The sequence below is a fragment of the Palaemon carinicauda genome, chromosome 7 (genome assembly GCF_036898095.1).
Source record: "Palaemon carinicauda isolate YSFRI2023 chromosome 7, ASM3689809v2, whole genome shotgun sequence".
In the NCBI taxonomy this organism is placed as follows: Eukaryota; Metazoa; Arthropoda; class Malacostraca; order Decapoda; family Palaemonidae; genus Palaemon; species Palaemon carinicauda.
In genome coordinates, this window is record NC_090731.1 from 83,630,448 (window position 1) to 83,652,338 (window position 21,891).

The 21,891-nt window shown below is 44.3% G+C and overlaps 1 protein-coding gene across 2 annotated transcripts in view; it reads right to left on the bottom strand.

Moving 5' to 3' along the window:
• Window positions 1-21,891, bottom strand: part of LOC137643951 (uncharacterized) — a 217,547-nt gene that overhangs the window by 15,077 nt on the left and 180,579 nt on the right. For both annotated transcript variants that reach the window (XM_068376737.1, XM_068376739.1), the window contains exon 8: window positions 20,441-20,642. In XM_068376737.1, coding sequence (XP_068232838.1) covers window positions 20,441-20,642 — 202 coding nt within the window. The remainder of the gene's footprint in view (window positions 1-20,440; window positions 20,643-21,891) is intronic.

A 21,891-nucleotide genomic window follows, 5' to 3' on the forward strand; every position in this document is an offset into this window, starting at 1 on the left:
TCCAGATTCTCACTCATGAGGGTCCTCTCGGTGTTGTCGGACACGTCCGACATCTACTCCACCTCATCCAGACGACACTTGCTAAGCGTGGTCTCGATGTCGGGCTCAACGGTCAGTTGAACCAAGGGGATCTGGTCCTGGGGAATCACAGAATGTGCTGATGCTTTTGGGAAAAGCATGGCCCTCATCTTCTCACTGGGGAGATATGGCCCGGTGGCGTTCTTCTGGAAACCGCGCACCCACTTGCGCAGTTTCTCTCGAGCATTGTCCCTGGCCTCCGCGGACGGAGGGTTGTCGAACGCCCCATCAAGGAGGCCTTTGCAGATTGAGCAGGACTGTGGATCCCAATATTTCAAGTTGCCCTTTTTAGCTGTACAGGGGGCGTGGGTCCGGCACGCCCTATGCCCGTAGAAGTCCAGGCGGCGAACTGCACAAAAGGGGCTTTCACACTTCAGGTACTCCTCCTGTAAAAGAAAGGGAACATGAGTACATGGAAAACAGAGTTATGGCTTACATTACTCTTAAAATTTTATGTGAGCTCAGGATAGGTGAGCTAGAAGAGAAGTAGGAAGACATACTTGTGAATCCCGTCCAGCCAGTTACTGTGACCGTTTCTGCCAACAATTCCTTAGGACCTGAGGTTCTAGGGGAGGGAATGGTATCCCTATGGGGGAGCCAAACTAGGCTTCCTTATGAGGAATTGACTACAGAGTGGAGAGGGTCTGAAATCGTTCAGAACCTAGAGAAAAGAGGGGGAAAATAGGGTAAACCCCCTTATATTTGGGTAGGTCCTGGCAAGAGACTGCACTGAGAAGCACAGAGTATGCTGGAAACATTGTACTGTACAATCAAACAGCTCAGTCACTGTCTTCAAGGTATGAAATAGCAAAGAAGATCAGTCTGGCTATATGGCTGTATAGGTCGACTGCCGGCACGGGGCCGGCAGCCGGGGGGAAGGGGTGCTTGTACATGGAAGCCCCAGGAGCGTCGCCGGCAAGCCGGAGGCCGGTCCGGCGGGGTGAATCCATCTAAGGCTACACACTGAGCAGCAGAGAGGTAGGAAACACCTACAAGGGCGACCGCCGGCATGGCGGCAGGTCGCCGTCAGGGTGGTGGCCTCCGGCAGCCGGCAGACTGTCGCCGTTGGTGAACCTAGCTGGGTACATAAGACAGAAGGTTGTCTGAGAAGTCGGCGACAGCGGCGGCAAGGGGCGGCGGCCCCCGGCAGCCGGCAGGCTGTCGCCTTAGGTAATCCTCAGATAGGAACATCCTATGAAGTAGGAAGGTCACCTGGGGTGCTGGCGGCTAGCGGCGGAAAGGGGCGGCGGCCCACGGCAGCCGGCAGGTACCTGCCTTAGGTAATCCTCAGATAGGAACGTCCTATGAAGTAGAAAAGTCACCTGGGGTGGCAGCGGCTAGCGCCGGCAGGCGGAGACGGCAGTGGACCGGCACCATGATAGAAGAGAGAAAGATAAGGAGGGAGTGGGGAAGGGTTATGTCCGATACCCGACTGGCTTCCCTCCAGAAGGAGTGCACTCATGATAGGAGGGGATATGCCTATCACCCGGTGGCAGGGAGCCGGCAGACGGCTGGATGCCTATGGTAATCCAAGGGAGGATCAGAGGACACTCAAAAAAGGGGGGGAGGGTGATCTTCCGCCGGCAGGACGGCTACCAACACTACCTTATAGTTCGACTATGAGGGGGAAGTGTAGCAGAGCGGCCAGCCAAGCAGGAGAGCACAGCTTAACCTACAATTCTCCCCGAGGGGGAATTGTAGGACAGCGGACAGGGGTGTGAAGGCAAGACGACACAAAGGGATAGAGTGGGGGTAGGGGTCTGAGGGAGTAGAATGGGTCATGACCCTAAAGCTCCCAAGGGGTGGGGGAATCTGTTAGATGCTATACTACCCGGGCAGGAGAGAAGCGCTCTCCAACCCTAGGGTAGGTTAGCTCAGAGTAGGAACAGCACTGGTGTACTGTCCTAAACTATAATAAAATAGAATCCTCCAAGGCCTAACCTAAACCAAGAGAGCTTCTCCTAGATTAGGGAGGGCTGGGGAGACGTATCGCTAGGCTACAGAAGGAAGGGACGTGTCCCAACCAAGAGCAGTCTAGGGGCCCCTCCACCTTCAGTCTCAGTCGATACCTAAAGGGAAAGGCGTTCCCTAAGGGTGGACTGGGATGAACAATAGGTACTCTGGGGTTCTGTCCGAAGTCCCCCCATAAACTATGGTAGGGAAGAGGGAAGAACGATCTAGCCTAACCTACCCGAAAATATTTCCGGGTAAGGGGCTAAGATATAGCAAGGCTACCCAGAGGGAGGTTACCCGAAGGTAACAGGGGAGATAAGGAAGCATACAAGGGTCCCAACGTTGGGTTAGGGGATGTGACATAGATGGACCAGGCACAGTCCCTTGTATGGTTCCTAGAAGGCGAAAGATATGTGCAACACTGAATCTTGTATATGTTTAAAAATGACTATATCTTCATTAACATAACACCAGGAACACTTATTATATCATGCAGAAGTAAACATGAACACTAGGCTGCGGCCTAGGCTAGGCTGAAAGTCTAGTATGGGGTCGGCTAACTAAGAGCGCCGAAGAATACCATCGGCATAATATAACTAATTCCTATTAATGAAGACTAAATAACTAATGATATTTAATTAGTTATAAGGCCGGGAAGGCTGTTCTGTCTAACTAAATAACTCATGCAAAGCGAACACCTGCGCCATAAAATGGCGCCTCCGGGCAAGGCACAGCTCCGCCACAAAACACAAGATTTTAGCGTAAAAAATCGTTACTTTACGGCCAGAGCTTATTTAAACAATACAAGAACCTGGTACTCAACTTTCCAGAAGAAGGCGATGCAGAAGGTTGAGACATGGCACAGGATGCACAAGATTAAAGTCGATCACTGGGAAAAAAAAAAACTGTGTTTAGAGCTACCAGTAAAGGAATGAGGACAGACGTGACGTCACACAGTATGGTGGACGGTTTGTTTACGTTGAGAGTACCGTAACAGTAACGAAGGAAGGGTAACTTTGGAACGGCTCCTCAGTTACCTCGCCACCTTTCCCCCTCGAAGCGTAAACGCTAGGTGGGATGCAGATAGCCATGTGATGTGTTAATGCATGCGTTCCCTGTTGATATACGACATTCTAAAGGGAAACCTTTAGGGTACTCGTGCCAGAAGTTAGAATTCTGTGAAAACCTTTAGTTTAATTTTCTGGGAATATTTATGGTAGTCATATATATCCAAAGGAAGGTACTGAAGGAACCTTCCATCAGGACGACATGGCTTGAGCCCAAAAATAATAATGATATATGGACTTTGGGCAGTGTGGTCGACAACGTGGACCCTTTTATTGCCAGCTTTGAGAATTTTGCAAACCTCAGGCTGGCCTTTGGATGAGGGGGGCTTTTTGTCTCGGTATATTACTGATGGGTAAAGGGTGAAGGCCTAAACTAAGCCAGTCTGAAACAAGCACTAATGAAGTGACATGAGTGAGACTACATACCTCTTGTTGGCAAAACTCAAGAGATATATCAACTGATGAATCGAAACAACTGGATACAGCAAAGAAAGAACTTGGTGATTAGGTGACCTGCCCATAGTTGCCATGAATGTTCAACTGAGGTATCTATTTCTCAGTGATTAAGTACTAAGGGATATTGGTGAAATAGTAAAACATAACCTAATGCCAGACACCATGAAGAAGTTGTGGGGGTAAAGGGTTGTTTACCAGAGACCAAAAGACAATAAGACAACCAAACAGTTGCAGACAGACAAGAGTGAAGGTAAATTCAATGCATGATACAAGTGAGGATGCTTACCAATGGATTGCATGCAAGCTGAAAGCAAGGAGAAAAGACTGAATACAAACTGAAAGATGATGCTAGATATTAATATCCTGATTAGGAATAATAGATTTAATGGACAGCAAGTATTTGTTCAAGTGCAGATGTGAGTTAGTTAAACACCACACAAGACTTGGACAGTAAGAAAGTAGTGACTACTGCATATGAAAACTGTACACCTACATGTAAGGTATTCTTCTACATGCTTATCTCAGTCTTTTCTTGGTAGTTTGTTTCAGATCTGAGAAGCAGAGTCCTTCAGCTACCTATAAGAACTCTATGGCTTTCAGAATATAAATTGCCTGGGGGTTAAGCATCTTGGGTCTTCAGCTCATCTGAATAGATGATTCTGTCTTCCTGGTTAGTTATTTTCTGTTTAGATCACTGATTTTTGGACTATGAGTTTATCACTCATTAAATATCATAGAATATCAATAACTTGGGAGTATCCAGCCAAAGTTTATCATCTCTCCCATGAGAATGTAGGGCTTCCATGCATTCTTAGCATTCTTTTCTAATAATCTTCTTGCAGAAGACACAGAGCGTTCTCTGCCGTTAACTGGTGTAGTGAAACATTGTACTACTCACCAATTTTGGAGCTGCTTTCACTGCCTTGAGATTCTGGTTCAAGTCTGGCTTGCAATTACCTAGAGAAACATTATTTCCGCTACCATTAATTTTTTGGGCTCAGGCCATGTCGTCCTGATGGAAGTTCCTTTAGGGTAGCTTCCTAGGGTATATTTGACTACAGTGATATTCCCAGAGAATTTTACTTTAAGGTATCCAGAATTCTAGCTCCTGGAGCAAATATCCCTAAATAAACTTAACATGGGATATCACGTAATATCAGAGGACGTATTCTTGACACGCCACATAGCAATTTTCACCCCGAATAGAATTACAGTAACACTTCGAGGGGTCAAAGTGGCAAGAAAATGAAATACGAGACTGAAAGGAGAGCCGTTAATAAGGTACCTCTACTATCCCGCTTCGAGTGTGTACACAATGCTGCCAACGGCGCCATTTTAATTCCTTATCGCGTAGCTCAACTACTTGGTGTTTTCCCTGTGTTTTTCTCGTAATTTTGGACTATTTCAACATTATGATGCTTTCTCCAGCCACTTCTGCCTCTGGAAAGTTGAGTATTATCTTTATTATATATAAATGTAAGCTCTTGGTGTTTTGAAATAAATTGAAAGCGATATTAACGTATACAAGAGCTATTGCCTACCGGAGGCGTCCTGGACGCTGTTGCTCGCTATGCATGAGTCATTTAGTTAGCCAGAGCGACGTTCCCGGTCCTTATGCTTTAATAAATCTAGCTATTTAGCTTTACAAATAGGAATTCTTTATATGATGCCGTTAGTAATTCAGTTTCTGCGATTGAGGTAACTGATCCTAGCCTATGCTAGGTTTCGTAGCCTAGGCATCTGGCCCTAGTACTTTCATGCATGACATACAGATTTCCGAGTGTTTTAAATTTATTGAAGCTATAGGCATTTTTATACATATAAGATATTGTTGAATATTTTTCTTCCAAGATTGTATACGAGAGAGTTTCAGTGATTTAGGTAAACGATTCTCACCGCGCCTGGGCTAGTAGCTTATGGGGCTTTAGTATACTTTCGCACACTTCCCCGGTTGTTCTTTTCTCCTCTGGAGATTAAGTTCAATCCCTTTTCCCTCTGAGTTAAGCCTGAGGCTTAACCCTAGTGGTTTTATCTGAATAGTATTCAGGTATAACTATATTAGGGTGTGTCTGTACTAATCCTGTAACCAGAGTATCTGGTTTCAGGTTTGGGCAGAACATCAGAGTAATTAGTCTGGGGTTTGTATCTTCCTGACATAGAGAATGAAATTCCTTTGCTAGGTTAGGAACAGACATAGGAGGCTTAGCCTCCCTAGACCACATACGAAGGTTTCTGTACGAGATGATTCCTTCTTCTAGTGATCTAGCAGACTAGTCCAGTGTTGTTGTTCTCGGATTGAAGGATAAGATTCTTCATTTCCTAATGAATAACAACATCAAACTTTATTTTGGTATTGATGGAGGTGGCAAGTGTCGCTGACCTCCCTCTCCTAGATAATCCCTAGGCTAGGATGAGCTTTCTTGGCCGTTGGGATAAATCTCATACTAGAGCAAAGTTTGCAGGACCCTCTTTCCCCTTTCCCCCCTATCCTTAGTTATAGCCTAGCTATTACAACTCTTGGCCGTCGTTCTACATTTGTACCTAGAGTAGGTTAGGATGTGGAACTGGCTCAGTCTTTTGCCGGCCGGCAGAGGCCTAACTTCTGTAGAGTGTTCCCCAGACCTCCCTTGGTCTTACATCCATGTCTGTCAGTAGAGCCCGACTGGCGATGGATAGAAGGAAGCCTGAATATTACATTCTCCCCTTCCTTATGTTCACTCTTTCTGGATGGAAGGCTGTAAGGCAGTGCTGCCTTATATCCTTACATTCGTTCTGTTTTCTTATTAGTGTGTGTACCCCTAGCCCGGCTGCCGGCGTGAGTGGCCTGCAGCCGGCCGGGTGGAAGTTCTCTGGTTGTATTTTACTGCCGGCCGGCATAGGTAGCCTACCATTGCCGGCCGGCAACAGAAGCACACCATAAGATCTGCCGGCTGTTACGATTAGCGGCCGGCAGCCGGGTACTATTGTTTTTGGTTGCCGGCCGGCACACAAACTGAACCAGCGATCTGCCGCCCAGTAGTATAAAGGTAGTATACCTTGGAACTATATTAAGGTATGTGCCGGCTGGTGTGTGCCGGCCGGCAGGATATTATATTGTATACAGTAGCCAGTATTTTTACAGTATAGGATATACTGAATGGAGAAAACTATAGTATGGAATATATTGTAACACTAAGTTCTTCCAACATACTTGGTGTTGCCTTATGCAGCCTTTTGTTGAGACCGTACAGAATGAAGAAAGTGAGTTCTTTCTTTATTAATTGTCCAGTATATTAAAATTCTTTATAATGGTGTGAGCTACACCTACATTTTCCTCTGGGAAATATGATGAAGGTTATTCTAGAATGAGATTTAACCTTAGTTTTATCATCTGGAAGGTTACAGCAATTGACTGGGCAGGAAATACAAGTACAGTATGTGTCTTTCCTTCTTTCCTTTCTAGCTTGATTATTATAAGCTATATATATTAATAATAGTTATCCAGTGATATGCCTTCACTTGATACTCATGGAATTTCTTCTCTTTACAGGAGGACCATCCGAAGTGCGGGAGCATGTTTTCCAACGTCTGCAGCAAGAACTTCTGAGGACATGAATTGTGCAGGAGGCATGCAGCATGCGCAGTCTCCATAGGTGATCTCCGGTATTGGGACCCTCAGGTATGTACCATTTGCACTAACCTGATTACTGAGGCATTTGACACCCCTAAGTCGGCGGAGTCAAGGGACGCAGCTAGGGAAAAGCTTCGAACCTGGGTGAGGGGCTTCCAGAAGAATACTTCTGGCCCCTATCTTCCAAGCGAGAAGATAAGGGCTTACCTTTTTCCTAAGGCATCGGCGGATGCAGTGATTCCTCAGCCTCATGTGGAGATACCTCTAGTTCAGATTCCGGTGGATTCTGAAGTCTCGCACGCCCTACAAGACATCCAACTGGACGATAGGATGTCTGAGATGTCTGAGTACACCCAAAGGGACCTTCTGGCAGAAGGCCAGGAAGAGGAGCTGACCCAGGCTCCTGATACTGAGGAAGAAGAAATCGACAAGGTGTCGGTTACATCGGTTCAGGCCCCAGAACCTGTTCCCTCAACATCGTCTGCTATCCCAGATGATCTGGGAAGGACTCTCTCTTCCATCGTTGAAATGATTCAACAGATGCAGAAGAAGAAGGATGAAAAGGAAGCTGCAATGAAGTTGGAGATGCGGAGACTTGCAGCGTCACATGGGCCCCGGAAGAAGCTCAACGTGAAGGATCTTCCTTTGTGCTCGGATGCTAATCCTTGGAGGTATGCCGAGCACATGCCTATGACAACTGGGAAGATTGTCATATCGGAGAAGTTGGGTTCAGTTCCCTTTGAAGAAGTGGAATTCTGGCCCAACAAGGAGTCTTACCCGGACTGCTATGTCCGTCTTAGGAAGGAGCCAGCCTCAAAGGAAGAGACTGAGCTGAAGGAGTTCATAGTTTTTTACCATAGTAAGGCACATGCCTTACTGACGAGCTCGATGAAAGAGAGAGGCTTCACAAACTCAAAGGTACCAGCTTTGAGTAAGAAGCATCCTTCCTTTGTGGCTTCTCCTACCAGAGCCTTTCCCTTTATGGAGAAAGGATATAAGGCTGCCTTGAAGGCGGTTGAGGCAGGGAAACCATGTCCCTCCTTGGAGGAATGTAAGCCGTTGTCCCTGACCTCCCCCATGGACCAGAAAGACTGGAAGGACGTTCATCTTACCTTTTCAGTCGGGAAGTTGAAGGCCGATATTGCCGGACATCAGTTCGGTGAGGACCTTCCAAAGCTGTCAGATTTTCTCTTGCGCAGGGAGCAAGTGACAAAAGAGAGACTTGCTGCATCGATGTCCTTATAAACGACCCTGGAGACGATGGCAAGTGACCCCAAGATCCAAGATATGTTCATGGTAGTGGCCAAAATCCATCTGGCCACAGTGACAAAGGATCTCTATAGTTTTATCAAAGCTAGGAGAGCTTGTAGAGAGTTCGTGTTCGCCTCGGCTGCAGTGAGGCACGAACCGAGGAAACTGATCTTCTCTTGTATATGGGGTAAGGACCTCTTCCCTAATGAAGTGGTCAAAGAGGTAGTGGGAAGGACGCAGTCAAGGAGGCAAGGCCTCAGGTCCACAACAGCAGAAGTGAGATGCTTCCGGTAGGAGGGAGACTTCATCTTTTTCGGGATCGTTGGACCTTCGATCCCTGGGCCCATAGCCTAATCAAGAATGGACTGGGTTGGAGCTGGTACAGCACTCCACCTCCGTTCCCACAATTTTTCCAACACTCTACCCCCGTTCTGGAAGAATATATTCGAGAACTCTTGGAGAAAAGAGTAATCCGAAGGGTAAAGTCCATCAAGTTCCAAGGAAGGCTGTTTTGTGTTCCAAAGAAGGACTCAGAAAAACTCAGAGTCACTCTGGATTTGTCGCCACTCAACAAGTTCATAGTGAACTACAAGTTCAGGATGCTAACACTTCAACACATAAGGACCCTACTGCCCAAACGGGCATACACCGTCTCTATAGACTTGTCAGACACTTATTGGCACATTCCAATCAGTCGTCACCTCTCCTCCTACCTAGGGTTCAAGCTACAACGAAGACTTTATGCCTTTAGAGCCATGCCATTCGGGCTAAACATAGCCCCAAGGATTTTCACGAAGCTTGCGAACGCAGCTGTCCAGCAATTACGCCTAAAGGGAATCCAAGTAGTGGCCTACTTGGACGACTGGCTGGTGTGGGTAGCATCCAGGACAGAATGAATGCAAGCCTCCAAAAAGGTGATCCAGTTCCTGGAAGATCTAGGATTCAAGATCAACATGAAGAAGTCTCGACTTTCTCCATCTCAAAAGTTTCAGTGGTTGGGAATCCACTGGAACTTACTGTCACACCAGCTTTCCATTCCTGTGAAGAAGAGGAATGAAATAGCAGGTTCTGTCAAGAGACTACTAGAATCCAAAAGGATATCAAGACGCAAACAGGGAGAGTGCTGGGCTCTCTTCTGCTTGCCTCAGTAACAGACCCTGTGCTAAGAGCACAGCTAAAGGATGCAACCGGAGTTTGGAGAAAATATGCATCAAACGCGCGAAGAGATCTCATAAAACCAATACCGACTCGTCTGCGAACGCTTCTCAAGCCGTGGTCCAAAGCCAAGCAACTGAAGAAATCGGTACTTCTTCAGCCACCTCCCCCTTCAATGACTATTCATACAGATGCTTCGAAGGAAGGATGGGGAGGTCATTCTCACCGGAAGAAAGTCCAAGGAGCTTGGTCCATCCTATTCAAGAAGTTTCATATAAACTTTCTGGAAGCCATGGCAGTACTTCTTACACTGAAGAAAGTTTCTCCTCGCCACTCGATCCACATAAGATTGATCCTAGACAGCGAGGTGATAGTGAGATGCCTGAATCGACAAGGGTCGAGGTCACCTCAAATCAACCAAGTGATGTTGGCCATCTTCCGGCTAGCAGAAAAGAAGAGTTGGCACTTTCAGCTGTCCACCTTCAAGGGGTCCGCAATGTGACGGCGGACGCTCTATCCAGGTTCACACCGATAGAGTCAGAATGGTCCCTGGACGCAGGATCATTCTCTTTCATCTTGAGTCAAGTACCGGAACTGCAGGTAGACCTCTTTGCGACGAAGGACAACAAGAAGTTACATCATTACGTGTCCCCATACGAGGATCCTCTAGCGGAAGCAGTGGACGCTATGTCCCTCGACTGGAATAGATGGTCCAGGATTTACCTGTTCCCTCCGCACGACCTTCTATTGAGGGTCCTTGACAAACTGAGATCTTTCAAGGGGAAAGCGGCAATAGTGGCTCACAAGTGGCCGAACAGCGTTTGGTTCCCTCTGACATTAGAACTACAACTGAAGTTTCTGCCGCTACCGCTACCGGATCCAGTTTTGACTCTGAGAGTTCAGAAGTTGGCTGTCTTCGCTTCATCACAGAAAACCCGGAACCTGCATCTCATGATTTTCTCTCCCTAGTGGCGAGAAAAAGATTCAGGATATCAAGAGACAGTATAGACTTTTTTGAGGAATATAAGTCCAAATCTACCAGAAGACAGTATGAGTCATCATGGAGGAAGTGGGTGTCTTTTGTCAAGGCGAAGAATCCACAAAAGATCTCGACAGACTTCCGTCTATCATTGTTCATCCACCTTCATGGACAAAGTTTAGCAGCCAACACAATATCAATGTGTAAGTCTGCCTTGACAAGACATATTCTATATGCCTTCCAGGTCGACCTCTCTAACGACATTTTTAACAAAATTCCGAAGGCCTGTGCTAGGCTCAGACCATCAGCACCTCCGAAACCCATTTCATGGTCTCTGGATAAGGTTCTTCATTTTGCTTCAATAATGAATAATGAGGAGTGTGCTTTAAAGGATTTGACCCAAAAAGTTATATTTCTGTTTGCACTTGCTTCGGGGGCTAGAGTTAGTAAAATAGTAGCCCTCTCGAGAGAGGAAGGTCATGTTCAGTTCTTAGATGGGGCAGAACTGAACCTTTTTCCGGACCCAACGTTTCTTGGCAAGAACGAGCTACCCACCGATAGGTGGGGTCCCTGGAGAATTTGCCCTCTGAAGGAAGATGCATCTCTATGTCCAGTGGAGTGCCTAAAGGTCTATCTTCGTAGAACTTCAGACTTTAGGGGAGGACAGCTGTTTAGGGGAGAAACCTCAGGCTCAAATTTATCTCAGAAGTAACTAAGGGCGAAAATCACCTATTTTATTCGCAGAGCGGATCCAGACAGTACACCCGCAGGTCATGATCCGAGAAAAGTTGCCTCTTCCATGAATTTCTTTAATAATATGGATTTTGAACACCTTCGCTCATACACTGGCTGGAATTCATCCAGAGTATTCTTTAGACACTATGCGAAGCAAGTGGAGGAACTGAAGAGGTCTGTGGTAGCAGCAGGTAGTGTTCTTAACCCTGGAAAGGTATGATGGGTCGTACGCGACCCCTACAGTATTTTCAAAACCTGTTTTTTCCCCATAAATCATCAGCTGTCTCGAATATGGAAGTGATCGACCTGCAAGGGGTGACTAGTCTACATGCCATTGTCTGCTTTAGGACTGATTTTCGTCTAACTTCCCTCCTTCCCCGTTTTTTTACCCCCCCAGGGGTCGACCTCGACCCTGAAATACCTTTATAGGGGTAAGTGATCAAACAGCAAAGTTATTACATAATTATAAATTGTCGAACAGTGTTGATACTTGTTTATAGTTGGAAAGTGTGGGTGGATGGTGTGTTTACCACTTGCATGACATTGGTTTTGGCTTAGATGCCATATATTGCCATGAGGTCCATATTCCCTCAAATGCTAATTTCTGAATTTTTTCTATTTTTTTGCAAATTTCTGATTTTTTTCTATTTATTTTGAATTTATCTTCAATAATGGCCAGCAGGCAGTATTCCTCGGCATGGATGTCATCAACACACTTCTAATGGAGTTAAAAAGAGATGTTGATGATAATATGGAGCTTGCATACCCATTCTTCATTTCAAGTGGTAGATTGGGCTGTAAGAGTTGTTGCGGTCTGCGGCCATTTTGTTGACATACCCGAAAGGTAAGTTGGCATATCTCTATATATTCTTGTTCTGTATAGAATTCGTGATATTTGGGTATATTTTAATGCATAAATATCATATTTTATAGGAGATACAATGAATTTCATAAGAAATTTACATTGTGAAACTAGCCCGTCAAAAAATTACCTTTAGATTTCGCCCCTGATATAACAGTAAATTACATCTTAGTGCACATTTTATTATTTATTTCTGTTCTAGGATAATATGAGTTTACTCTATAAAAAAATAGCCTCTTCCTATTTCATTTGGGTACCCCAAAAAATTCATGAAATTTGGACAATTTTTTTTTGGCCAAAAAAAGTTACCCTTTTTCTCTCATTTCAGATCTTGACTTCTATGGGTCCAACTCATTTCCAGCAATTACACGCTGTTGCTTTGCCATCTAAGAAGGTGTCCCTAAAGGGATTTATGTGTATATGTATATTTCTATTTTTTGTGAATATTTACGTCGTCTTTTTTTTGTATACTTAAATTTTTAATATATTTCCAATAAATAGTTATTTTGTAGATGGGTATCATTTATATTTTCAGTAGTTTTTAGCATTCTTCGAAGTATTTTCAGCAAGTCAAACAATACAGATTGATGCATAACTAAATTTTTCCTGAATTTTTTTTGGAGTCGGGGTCGCGCGCGACCGAGTATACCCTTAAAGGGGTGTCCGAGTAGCGTACCTATCCAGGGTTAAACCTGCTGTTTAAATCTGCGCAGAACAGTGAAATTAATTGGGACGATTAATTCAGGGGTGGGTGTGTAGCCACAGACTGTTTCTACAGACTAAGTGTTAGGCCACTAAGGTGTCCTTATGAACTGTTCCATAGACAAAGGTGAACCAAGCATAAGTGCGGACACATGTGCCAAGCGTTTCTGACGCTAGTGTGATTCAGCAGTAATCTAGACTGTAATTGTAGTATCATGTAGTCCCATGTAGCTATGAATAAAGGGCAGTCTCTACCTAGCACCCAAGCCATCAAGTCCTGTCTTTTAATCACTGCAACCTCTTGTATATTATATCACGGTGGCAGCGTGGTAACGCACCCCACGCCATTCCATCAACAAGCCCGGACCATAGAGACACTTTACATACCTCTCCTGTCCGTAATAACTGAGAAGAGGACTCATAATCAGCCCGAGTTTATTACCAGCGGCCGCAGATGACGCCATTTTCACCCAACGGTAACCGGACAAAGACTGTCATACCGGCCCAGATAACAACCGTATATAGCTTATATCGTCAGGATATGGCATAGAATGGACATTAGTGCCCCGTGATTACAGTGAGAATAGTGAAGAAAGTTGTGAATAGATTACTTACAAGTATTTTGGCCATTGTTATCCGCGCACTACTTCACAAAATGAGCCAAACAACGACGTACATTCAGCAGTGTAAACAAAACTGAAAACCGTGCCGACTACCAGTGACAAATTTTTGTAGTGATTTCCATACTCTTATTATATGTCTCTCTTTGTGAACCGTAAACTGTGTTATTAATCCAATCACTATCTATCTATTGTGTAACACCCTCTCGAAACCAAATCCAATCATGGCCCAGCCTAAATGCCCAAGTATGGACTGGGCTCACCAGCCCCTGGCCGAGTCGTTTCGTGCATTCAAGGCGCGCATGAACTTATACCTTGAAGACCAGGAAGTCACAGACCCGGGCAAGCAAGCAACTAAAATTAAAATTGCCCTCGGCGATGAGGGCATGAGGCGTATCTTGGCGAGCGGCCTCACTGAACAGGAGAAATGTGTACCGCAGAACATATGGAGGCTTATTGAAAGCTTATTAAATTTCCTAGTTCACCGCCTCGAATTTGCAACTACCTAACAGAAACCTGCTGAAACAATCAGTCAATTCCTGGCCAGACTCCGTGAAAAAGTGACAAAGTGCGAGTTTGAAGACAGAGAACTCAACGAACGACTTATCGAAATGACCATACTACGAACACAATTCGAAGAATTTCGGAAAGAACTCCTAACTAAACCGAAGGGCTATGCTGTGAGCAACGTTCTAGAGAGAGGTCGGGAATACGAGGCCATTGCGGCCTCCACGGCATCATTAACGCTCCAGACAGATGAGCTCTGAGAACACAAGTACAAGCCATACCAACGTGGATGCAATTCGAAGGGAAAGCAACGAGCCACGGAACAAACTACAAACCACGGACAACCCCTGCTGGAACTGTGGGCTTAGCCATCCCATAAGGTCATGCCCCGCTTACAATGACAGATGCAGTGGTTGTGGCATCAAGGGGCACTGGAAAAAGATGTGCCGCAAAACTGATGGAGGCAGAACAATGCCAGGAGACAACATGCAGCAGACACAACGTCAGAGCAAGACAAGAGGGCGCTCCTACTGACGGCCGAATCGGGCTCCTAACCACAGGCAACACGAAGTCATGGTTAATGAAAACCCTAATCTTGATGAAGAAACAGATTATATGCCAAACTTCGACATGATAACGATATCCGACATAGGAGTGGCACCGAAACGAGAAGCATTCTCAAAGCTCATGGTCAATTATGAAAACCCCCCAGCCTATGGGCCCCTGAAACTCAAAATCGACACAGGTTCCGGTGGCAATACGCTGCCCTTGCGGACATACAAGCAAATGTTTGGTGATGCACCCACCAGCCTCGTACTATCCCCAGAACCGTCAGTAAGACTAACATCATACAGTGGCAACAATATTCCCTGCCTAGGGTCACTAATGCTCAGCGTCCGCTAACTGAGCAACCCAGCATTCTCGCAAGAAAAGTTCTTCGTGGTCGATGTGTCTGGTCCAGCCATACTTGGCCTTCCCTCATGCCAAAAACTCGGTATTGTGGATATCAATGTCAACGACGTTGCTGGAATACCTGAGCAACCAAGCCAACAAGGCCCTATTAGGTCAGTCGAACAACTAAAAGCGCAATTCCCAGCACAGTTTGACTGTATCGGCAAACTAAAAGAGCCCGCGATGCTCCACTTCAAGGATGACGCGATACCTTTCTGTGATCCGCCCCGTAAGGTGAGTATCCACCTGAAGCCCCGCATCAAGTCCGAGCTTGACACTATGGAGAAAGAGGGGGGTTATCAGACGCGTAACGGAACACACAGACTGGTGTAGCAGCCTTGTGTATGTCACAAAACCCGATGGAAGCCTACGGATCTGCCTGGACCCCAAGCGGCTCACCCAAAACCTCAAAAGATGTCCCCCCAAGATTCCCACTCTAGAAGAGATCAACCCGGTATTCTCCAAAGCGAAAGTGTTCTCTAAGCTAGACGCCAAAGCAGGCTACTGGAGTATACCGCTACACGAGGACTCACAACTACTGACAACGTTCCGAACACCACATGGCCGGTATTGTTGGACAAGGCTACCATTCGGGCTGAATGTAAGCCAGGACATATTTCAAGCCAGGATGGACTCCATCATCGAGAATCTCCCAGGTGTTGTTGGCATCGCTGATGACGTGGCAATATGTGGGAAAGACCAGTCAGAACACGACAAAAACCTGATGGAGTTCATGCAGCGTGCAGCCCAACACGGACTCAGCCTAAACTAAGAAATGCTCCATTTCAAAACCAGAAATCGAGTTTTTCGGAACACGCTATACCAGCAAGGGCATGATGCCAGACCCGTCAAAGGTACACGACCTGCATAACATGCTGTCACCCTCCAATAAAGAGGAACTACAGAGATTCTTGGGAGTAATGACTTACCTCAGCCCCTATGTACCACATTACTCAGCTCAGTCACAAAGACTTCGAGATCTGGTCAAGGAAGATGTGCCCTTCCAATGGGAAGAAGACCATGAATCCACCTATCAACACCTGAAACGCCAAATAGCGCATGCTGTCTTACTATGACCCAACTAGACCCGTGACTCTGGAAGTCGATGCATCGCAAAAAGGCCTCGGGGCGGCCCTCATCCAAGACGGGAAGGTAATAGCCTTCGCCAGCAAATCCCTGACACCAACGCAGGCAAATTACAGCAATATCGAGCGAGAGGCCCTTGGACTAGTACACGGCGTGCAACGATTTCATACCTACCTATACGGAAGAGACTTCTAAGCTGTCACTGACCACAAACCCCTCGTTAATATCTGGGAGAAGCCACTGATCAGTGCCCCACCTAGACTACAATGTCTCTTCTTGAAAATGCAGGGGTATGACATGAGGGTCAAGTACAAGGAAGGACGAACCCTTGTACTCTCCGACGCCCTATCACGCCTTCCTAACCCACAAAATGACAAGGAAATCCCTTTGGATACATGAGTGGACGGACTGGAACTAGATGACATCGACGTGATATCAGTTGCACTCATAAAATTTGGTCCCCAGATTTTGGAAGAGGTCCGCCATAGGTCGGACACCGACCCAGTGCTGCGCACTCTCAAGCATACTATCATCGAGGGTTGGCCTACCTCAGTAAAAGGCTGTCACCCCAATATCCGCCAGTTTTTCTCATACAGAGAATGCCTTGCCGTGGAAGACGGAGTCATATTCAAAGGGCGACAAGTTATCATCCCCAAAGAGGTCAAAGGCCGGATACTGGACCAGCTCCACCGGTCCCACCAAGGGATCACAAAAACACAAGCCCTGGCATGGGAGTGTGTATTCTGCCCCAACATTGCAAAGGATATAGAGGACAAGGTCAGGGCATGTGACATATGCCAGAAGTACCAGCCCCAGCAAAGTCCTAGTGAAACCACACATCATGACATTCCCCCAATGCCCTGGTTCAAAGTTGCTTAGGACATCTTCCAAATTGGCCACAAGACATATCTGATCACAACTGATTATTTCACAAAATTCCCGATAGTCACCGAACTAAAAAACCTGTCATCTGAAAGTGTGGCCAACCACCTCAAATTCCTGTGTTCGCTGTTTGGATGCCCCAAAACCCTGGTCTCAGACAACGGACCTCAATACACGGGAGCAGCCATGAGGGACTTCACAAAAGCCTGGGGTATTGAGCACATCACATCAAGCCCACATTACCCTCAGTCCACTGGCCTCGCGGAGCGCGCAGTTGGAACATGCAAGGCGATTATCAAAAAATGCCTTGAGACAGGCGGTGATATGCATACTGCATTACTCCACTTACGGGCCACCCCGATCGACAGTAAGACAACCAGCCCCGCAGAGCTCATGTTTGGTCGCAATGTGACCACTGACCTACCAGGCCGATACGAACCACATCTCGCACACATCACGACCCGCAACCCCCTCCAGGACTGCCTAGGACCAAATCGGACATAACGGCACTTCACAGACCTCCAACCCGAACAACCAGTCCGAATATTCGACAAGGCCTGCCACACATGGATGCCAGGCAGAGTGGTACGTAAGTCAGAAGAACCCCAATCATACATTGTGGAAGCCTAAAACGGAGCGTGCCTCAGGAGGAACCGGTCCCACATCCGTCGACACCGCTCGCGACAAACACAGAACCTTCCAACACCTGGCAGCAGGCTCCAACATCATCAGCACAGCCTCCACCACGACCCGCCGATATATCGCTGCCGCCACCTAGTGAGACCGAAATAACCCACCAAAGACCCGCTACTAGTGAAAACACTACAGACCCGACAGCGGTGTATACCAAGTCAGGCCGGCTGGTGAAAACTCCATCCAGATATATTGAAAGTAACGCGGTCACATACCGTAAATTCCCATAAAGTGTTAAGTTAAATAATAATATACAACTCTCCCCCCCCCTCGTTTCATGACCAAAAATTCTGAGAGGTCGTTACCAGAGTTTGAAACTCAAGAAAAGTTATCAGTCTCAGGACTGATAAGTGATTCAGAATAATGAATTTTATTTGAAAATTTACGAGTCTCGGACTGGAGAACAGGCTCCATTTCGAACATTGTCGTTACATGTGTATCAGGTTTCCATTTTGTTTTAATATATTTTGGGTGTTGTTGTTCTTTGCATAAAAAAGAAAAAGAAAATATAATTTGCCATTTATTTTCATATTTATGACTGCCCTGCTGTAACCAACACTATTCGGACCAAAGTCTGCAAAGATAATAGCTATTATGTTTATATAACTATCCACAATCACAAATTGTACTATGCATGTTTATTATGAAGGGATGAAAACAATGGAATACGTTTGAATATGGAACTTTCATCGTTTATCTCTTTGTACTTATATGCCAGATTAGTTATTATGTGTAATTCTTTGTATGTGATAAGGGGGATGTGGTATCATGTAGTCCCATGTAGCTATGAATAAAGGGCAGTCTCTACCTAGCACCCAAGCCATCAAGTCCTGTCTTTTAATCACTGCAACCTCTTGCATATTATATCAGTAATAACAATATTAATATTTTGATATTAAAAGTGACGCATATATGTTTCCTTTTCAGATGAAACATTTTCTGTTTTACTGTGATCTTTATGCTTATTTATATGTTCATCCACATCTTATAATTTTCATAATTGTCGATTGACCTATATATTTTTATTGATTTTCAATAAACTAGTTCTTTGTGAACCTTGCGTCTTATTCGCCTATGTCATTTTACTAGAAAATGTATTAGCATTACACTTAAAACTATGGATAATTTTAACATGAATAGTCCTAAAGATTGTTCCTTGCTACAAGCAAACATTCATTGGTTTATTCTTTCCCAAGAAGGAAAGACTTCATACCCTATAGGGATGGTGGTGGATATGCAAAAATTATTCCTACACGGATATAAACCTTTGTCCAATCCAGTATAAGAACAGGCACACCGGGGGACTTGTCGGTATTTCATACTGACATTGGTGGTTCTTATACAAACTTTGCTTTATAACGTATAGGGTGAGACCACTATACTGGCTTGTCTGTTAGTCATCCATAGGTATATGTACTCCTCGAGACTTTTCCAGAGTCTAGCATGACTCTTCCCTGTATGGGGCAGGAAGCACTAACATGGTTTATGCTTGGATGAAATGATGTATGATGGTAACATCATAGGTCTCTAGGTCTATGCTAACCAGGAAATACTTTCTTGAGGGTATGGCACGATTTGAGAATCCATAGATACAGTAATGCTCTGGTATACCTCCATCAGGACGACATGGCCTGAGCCCAAAAAACGGATTTTGAGCAAAGCGAAAAATCTATTTTTGGGTGAGATAGCCATGTCGTCCCGATGGACCCGCCCTTCCTTTATAATAAAAGGGCTATTGGACCCCTCCCTATAAATGCAGTATCTGTAGCAAATCGTGTATCGCTACAAGGAATAAAGATGGCGCCGGCGGCGGCATTGTGTACACACTCGAAGCGGGATAGGAGAGGTACCTTATTAACGGCTCTCCTTTCATTCTCGTTTTTCGTTTTCTTGCCACTTTGACCCCTCGAAGTGTTAATTCTATTCTGGGTGAAGATAGCTATGTGGCGTGTTAAGAATACGTCCTCTGATATTACGCGATATCCCATGTTAAGTTTATTTAGGGATATTCGCTCCAGGAGTTAGAATTCTGGATACCCTAAGGTAAAATTCCCTGGGAATATCACCGTAGTCAAATATACCCTAGGAAGCTACCCTAAAGGTACTTCCATCAGGATGACATGGTTATCTCGCCCAAAAATAGATTTTTCGCTTCGCTCAAAATCCGTTCTCTATGTAGCAGATAAACTCAAGCTTATATTTTCTGGTAGCTCAAATGTCATACTTATCTCTCTATATTGGGAAGTAGGGTGCTGTTGAGGCATCATCTGAGAGTACATATGTAATAAGAGATCCTTTCATAGTCCAACGTCCATTCCCACTATTTGCCATTAAACTTATTAGTAGTGAATACTTCTAAGTTAACTGTTCATAGATAAATCTTAACAATAAGTTGCATGATACACTTTAAAGGATTTGCATGTTCTGAAGAAAATTATTCCATTTCATGGGTTGGAATCATAATTGACAGTTTATTCGGACTATAATTTGTTCATGCTTTTGTGTTGGGATAAAAATATCTTTCTGATGAATATGTAAGTCAGAATTTATCCAAATGTTGTGAACAGGATTGAATATGTATAGTACTTAGTTACCCATTTTTTTATCATAATAATTACAGGGAAGGTATAGTCAACCAAATTTAAATACCCTGAAACATCCTTACTCAATGTTTTGTAAATCAAAAAAACTCAACACATAAATGCCAATTTTTGTTTTCATTCCATACTTATTTGCTTGACTTTCATTTCCTCATTAATTGAGTTTTGCATATCTATAGTTAATTTACTGATTTAATACAGTATATGGCTTCTGTTTAATAATTGAAAACAAAAAAAAATAGCTGTGCCTTACCGGGATAAGCTAAATAAGACTGAACAAGCTGGAAAATAAGTGGAATAATTGGTGAGGAACCTGTAGAGTCAGCAGTAGACTGCACTTGTGGCTGTGGACGTGGAGTTGTTCTTGGGGCTGGTGTTGTGTATCTCAAATCTGGCCACTGACTTGGATGATCGGAGTGGATATCATTTGGGCTTGGAGGACCAGCAGTTTGGATCTGTCAGTCAAAATTTCCATATCTTTATCATTGCTTAAGATCATTTGTACTTTTTTACTACACTATAATAATTCTTTAATCCTCCAACTAACCCTGATCACCAAGCAATTTTAGAAACAAAATAGAATAAAATTTGTGTATAACATTATGTATCCCGTCACAATCACTCTAATGACTTAATACACAATCGAAGAAAAAACAATGGATGACGGTTTGAACCATCAGCAAAATCAAGCGAAGAAATTACTCATGCTGTTCTATGTCGGAGTGAGAAAAAAGACCAAGTGGCAGAACAGAACCCGAGGTACATATCTAAAAATAGAAAAGCAATACCACTAATAACACTGTTACTGTATACAAAAAGCTGACATGGAAAGAATAGTGTAAGTTCTGTAAAGGTGAAAATATCTGTAATTTTTGTTTATTTACAGGTCACTTTTCCATGTGGAAATCACAGAAGTGATATAAAAGTCGAATGTAATGGAAGATAGTCATCAAATTGTGGATTATAAAATATGCTGTGTTGTTCTTCAAAATATTTTAGTACTGGAAGAGGTCTAATAAAATGTTTGGAAGCTGGACTTGAGACTTCACTTTTCTTTAAAAATAAGCCAATGAGTGAATATTATAAGTGCATCGGTAGGTGCAAGAACTGATAATTCCTGAAAGTAAAAGGCAACAAAACACTTGTGTTTATTAGTTTGAGCGATGGAAAAGCTCTCTTTTTTCAGCACTGAGACATTATCACGAAAAAGTTTGATACTGTACCTCGTTTAGTGTTATGATTTAAACCATTGTTTATTAAAATTAAAGATATCCCATCTTCATCCTGTGCATCCACTGCATCTGACATCAACTTCATGGAGCAGAGCAGTCACCAGATTGACCAATTTCTAAAAGCATCTTTTCATTTTGCAAATAAAAAATGACTTTCTCTTATCACTTCTATGAACAAGGATTTCTATGACGTCCCTCTTTCAAGATATGTGTCTATTATTTTCTTTTGGATTAGAAGCCACATTTTACCTCTTTAGCTTTTAGGTTATGTTGTTTGTACCATCACCCACTACAGTATATGAATATAAATCTCATTTCATCATTTCATGTATCTAGAAATATGAAATGATAGTGAAAATCTTCATTACTCTTACTGTTAAAAGAAAATATCCACTATATGATTCAAAATAAGATAATTCAAGTAACATACTGTACATACTTGCTAATTTTGAAGCAATATCCTTATTGGCTA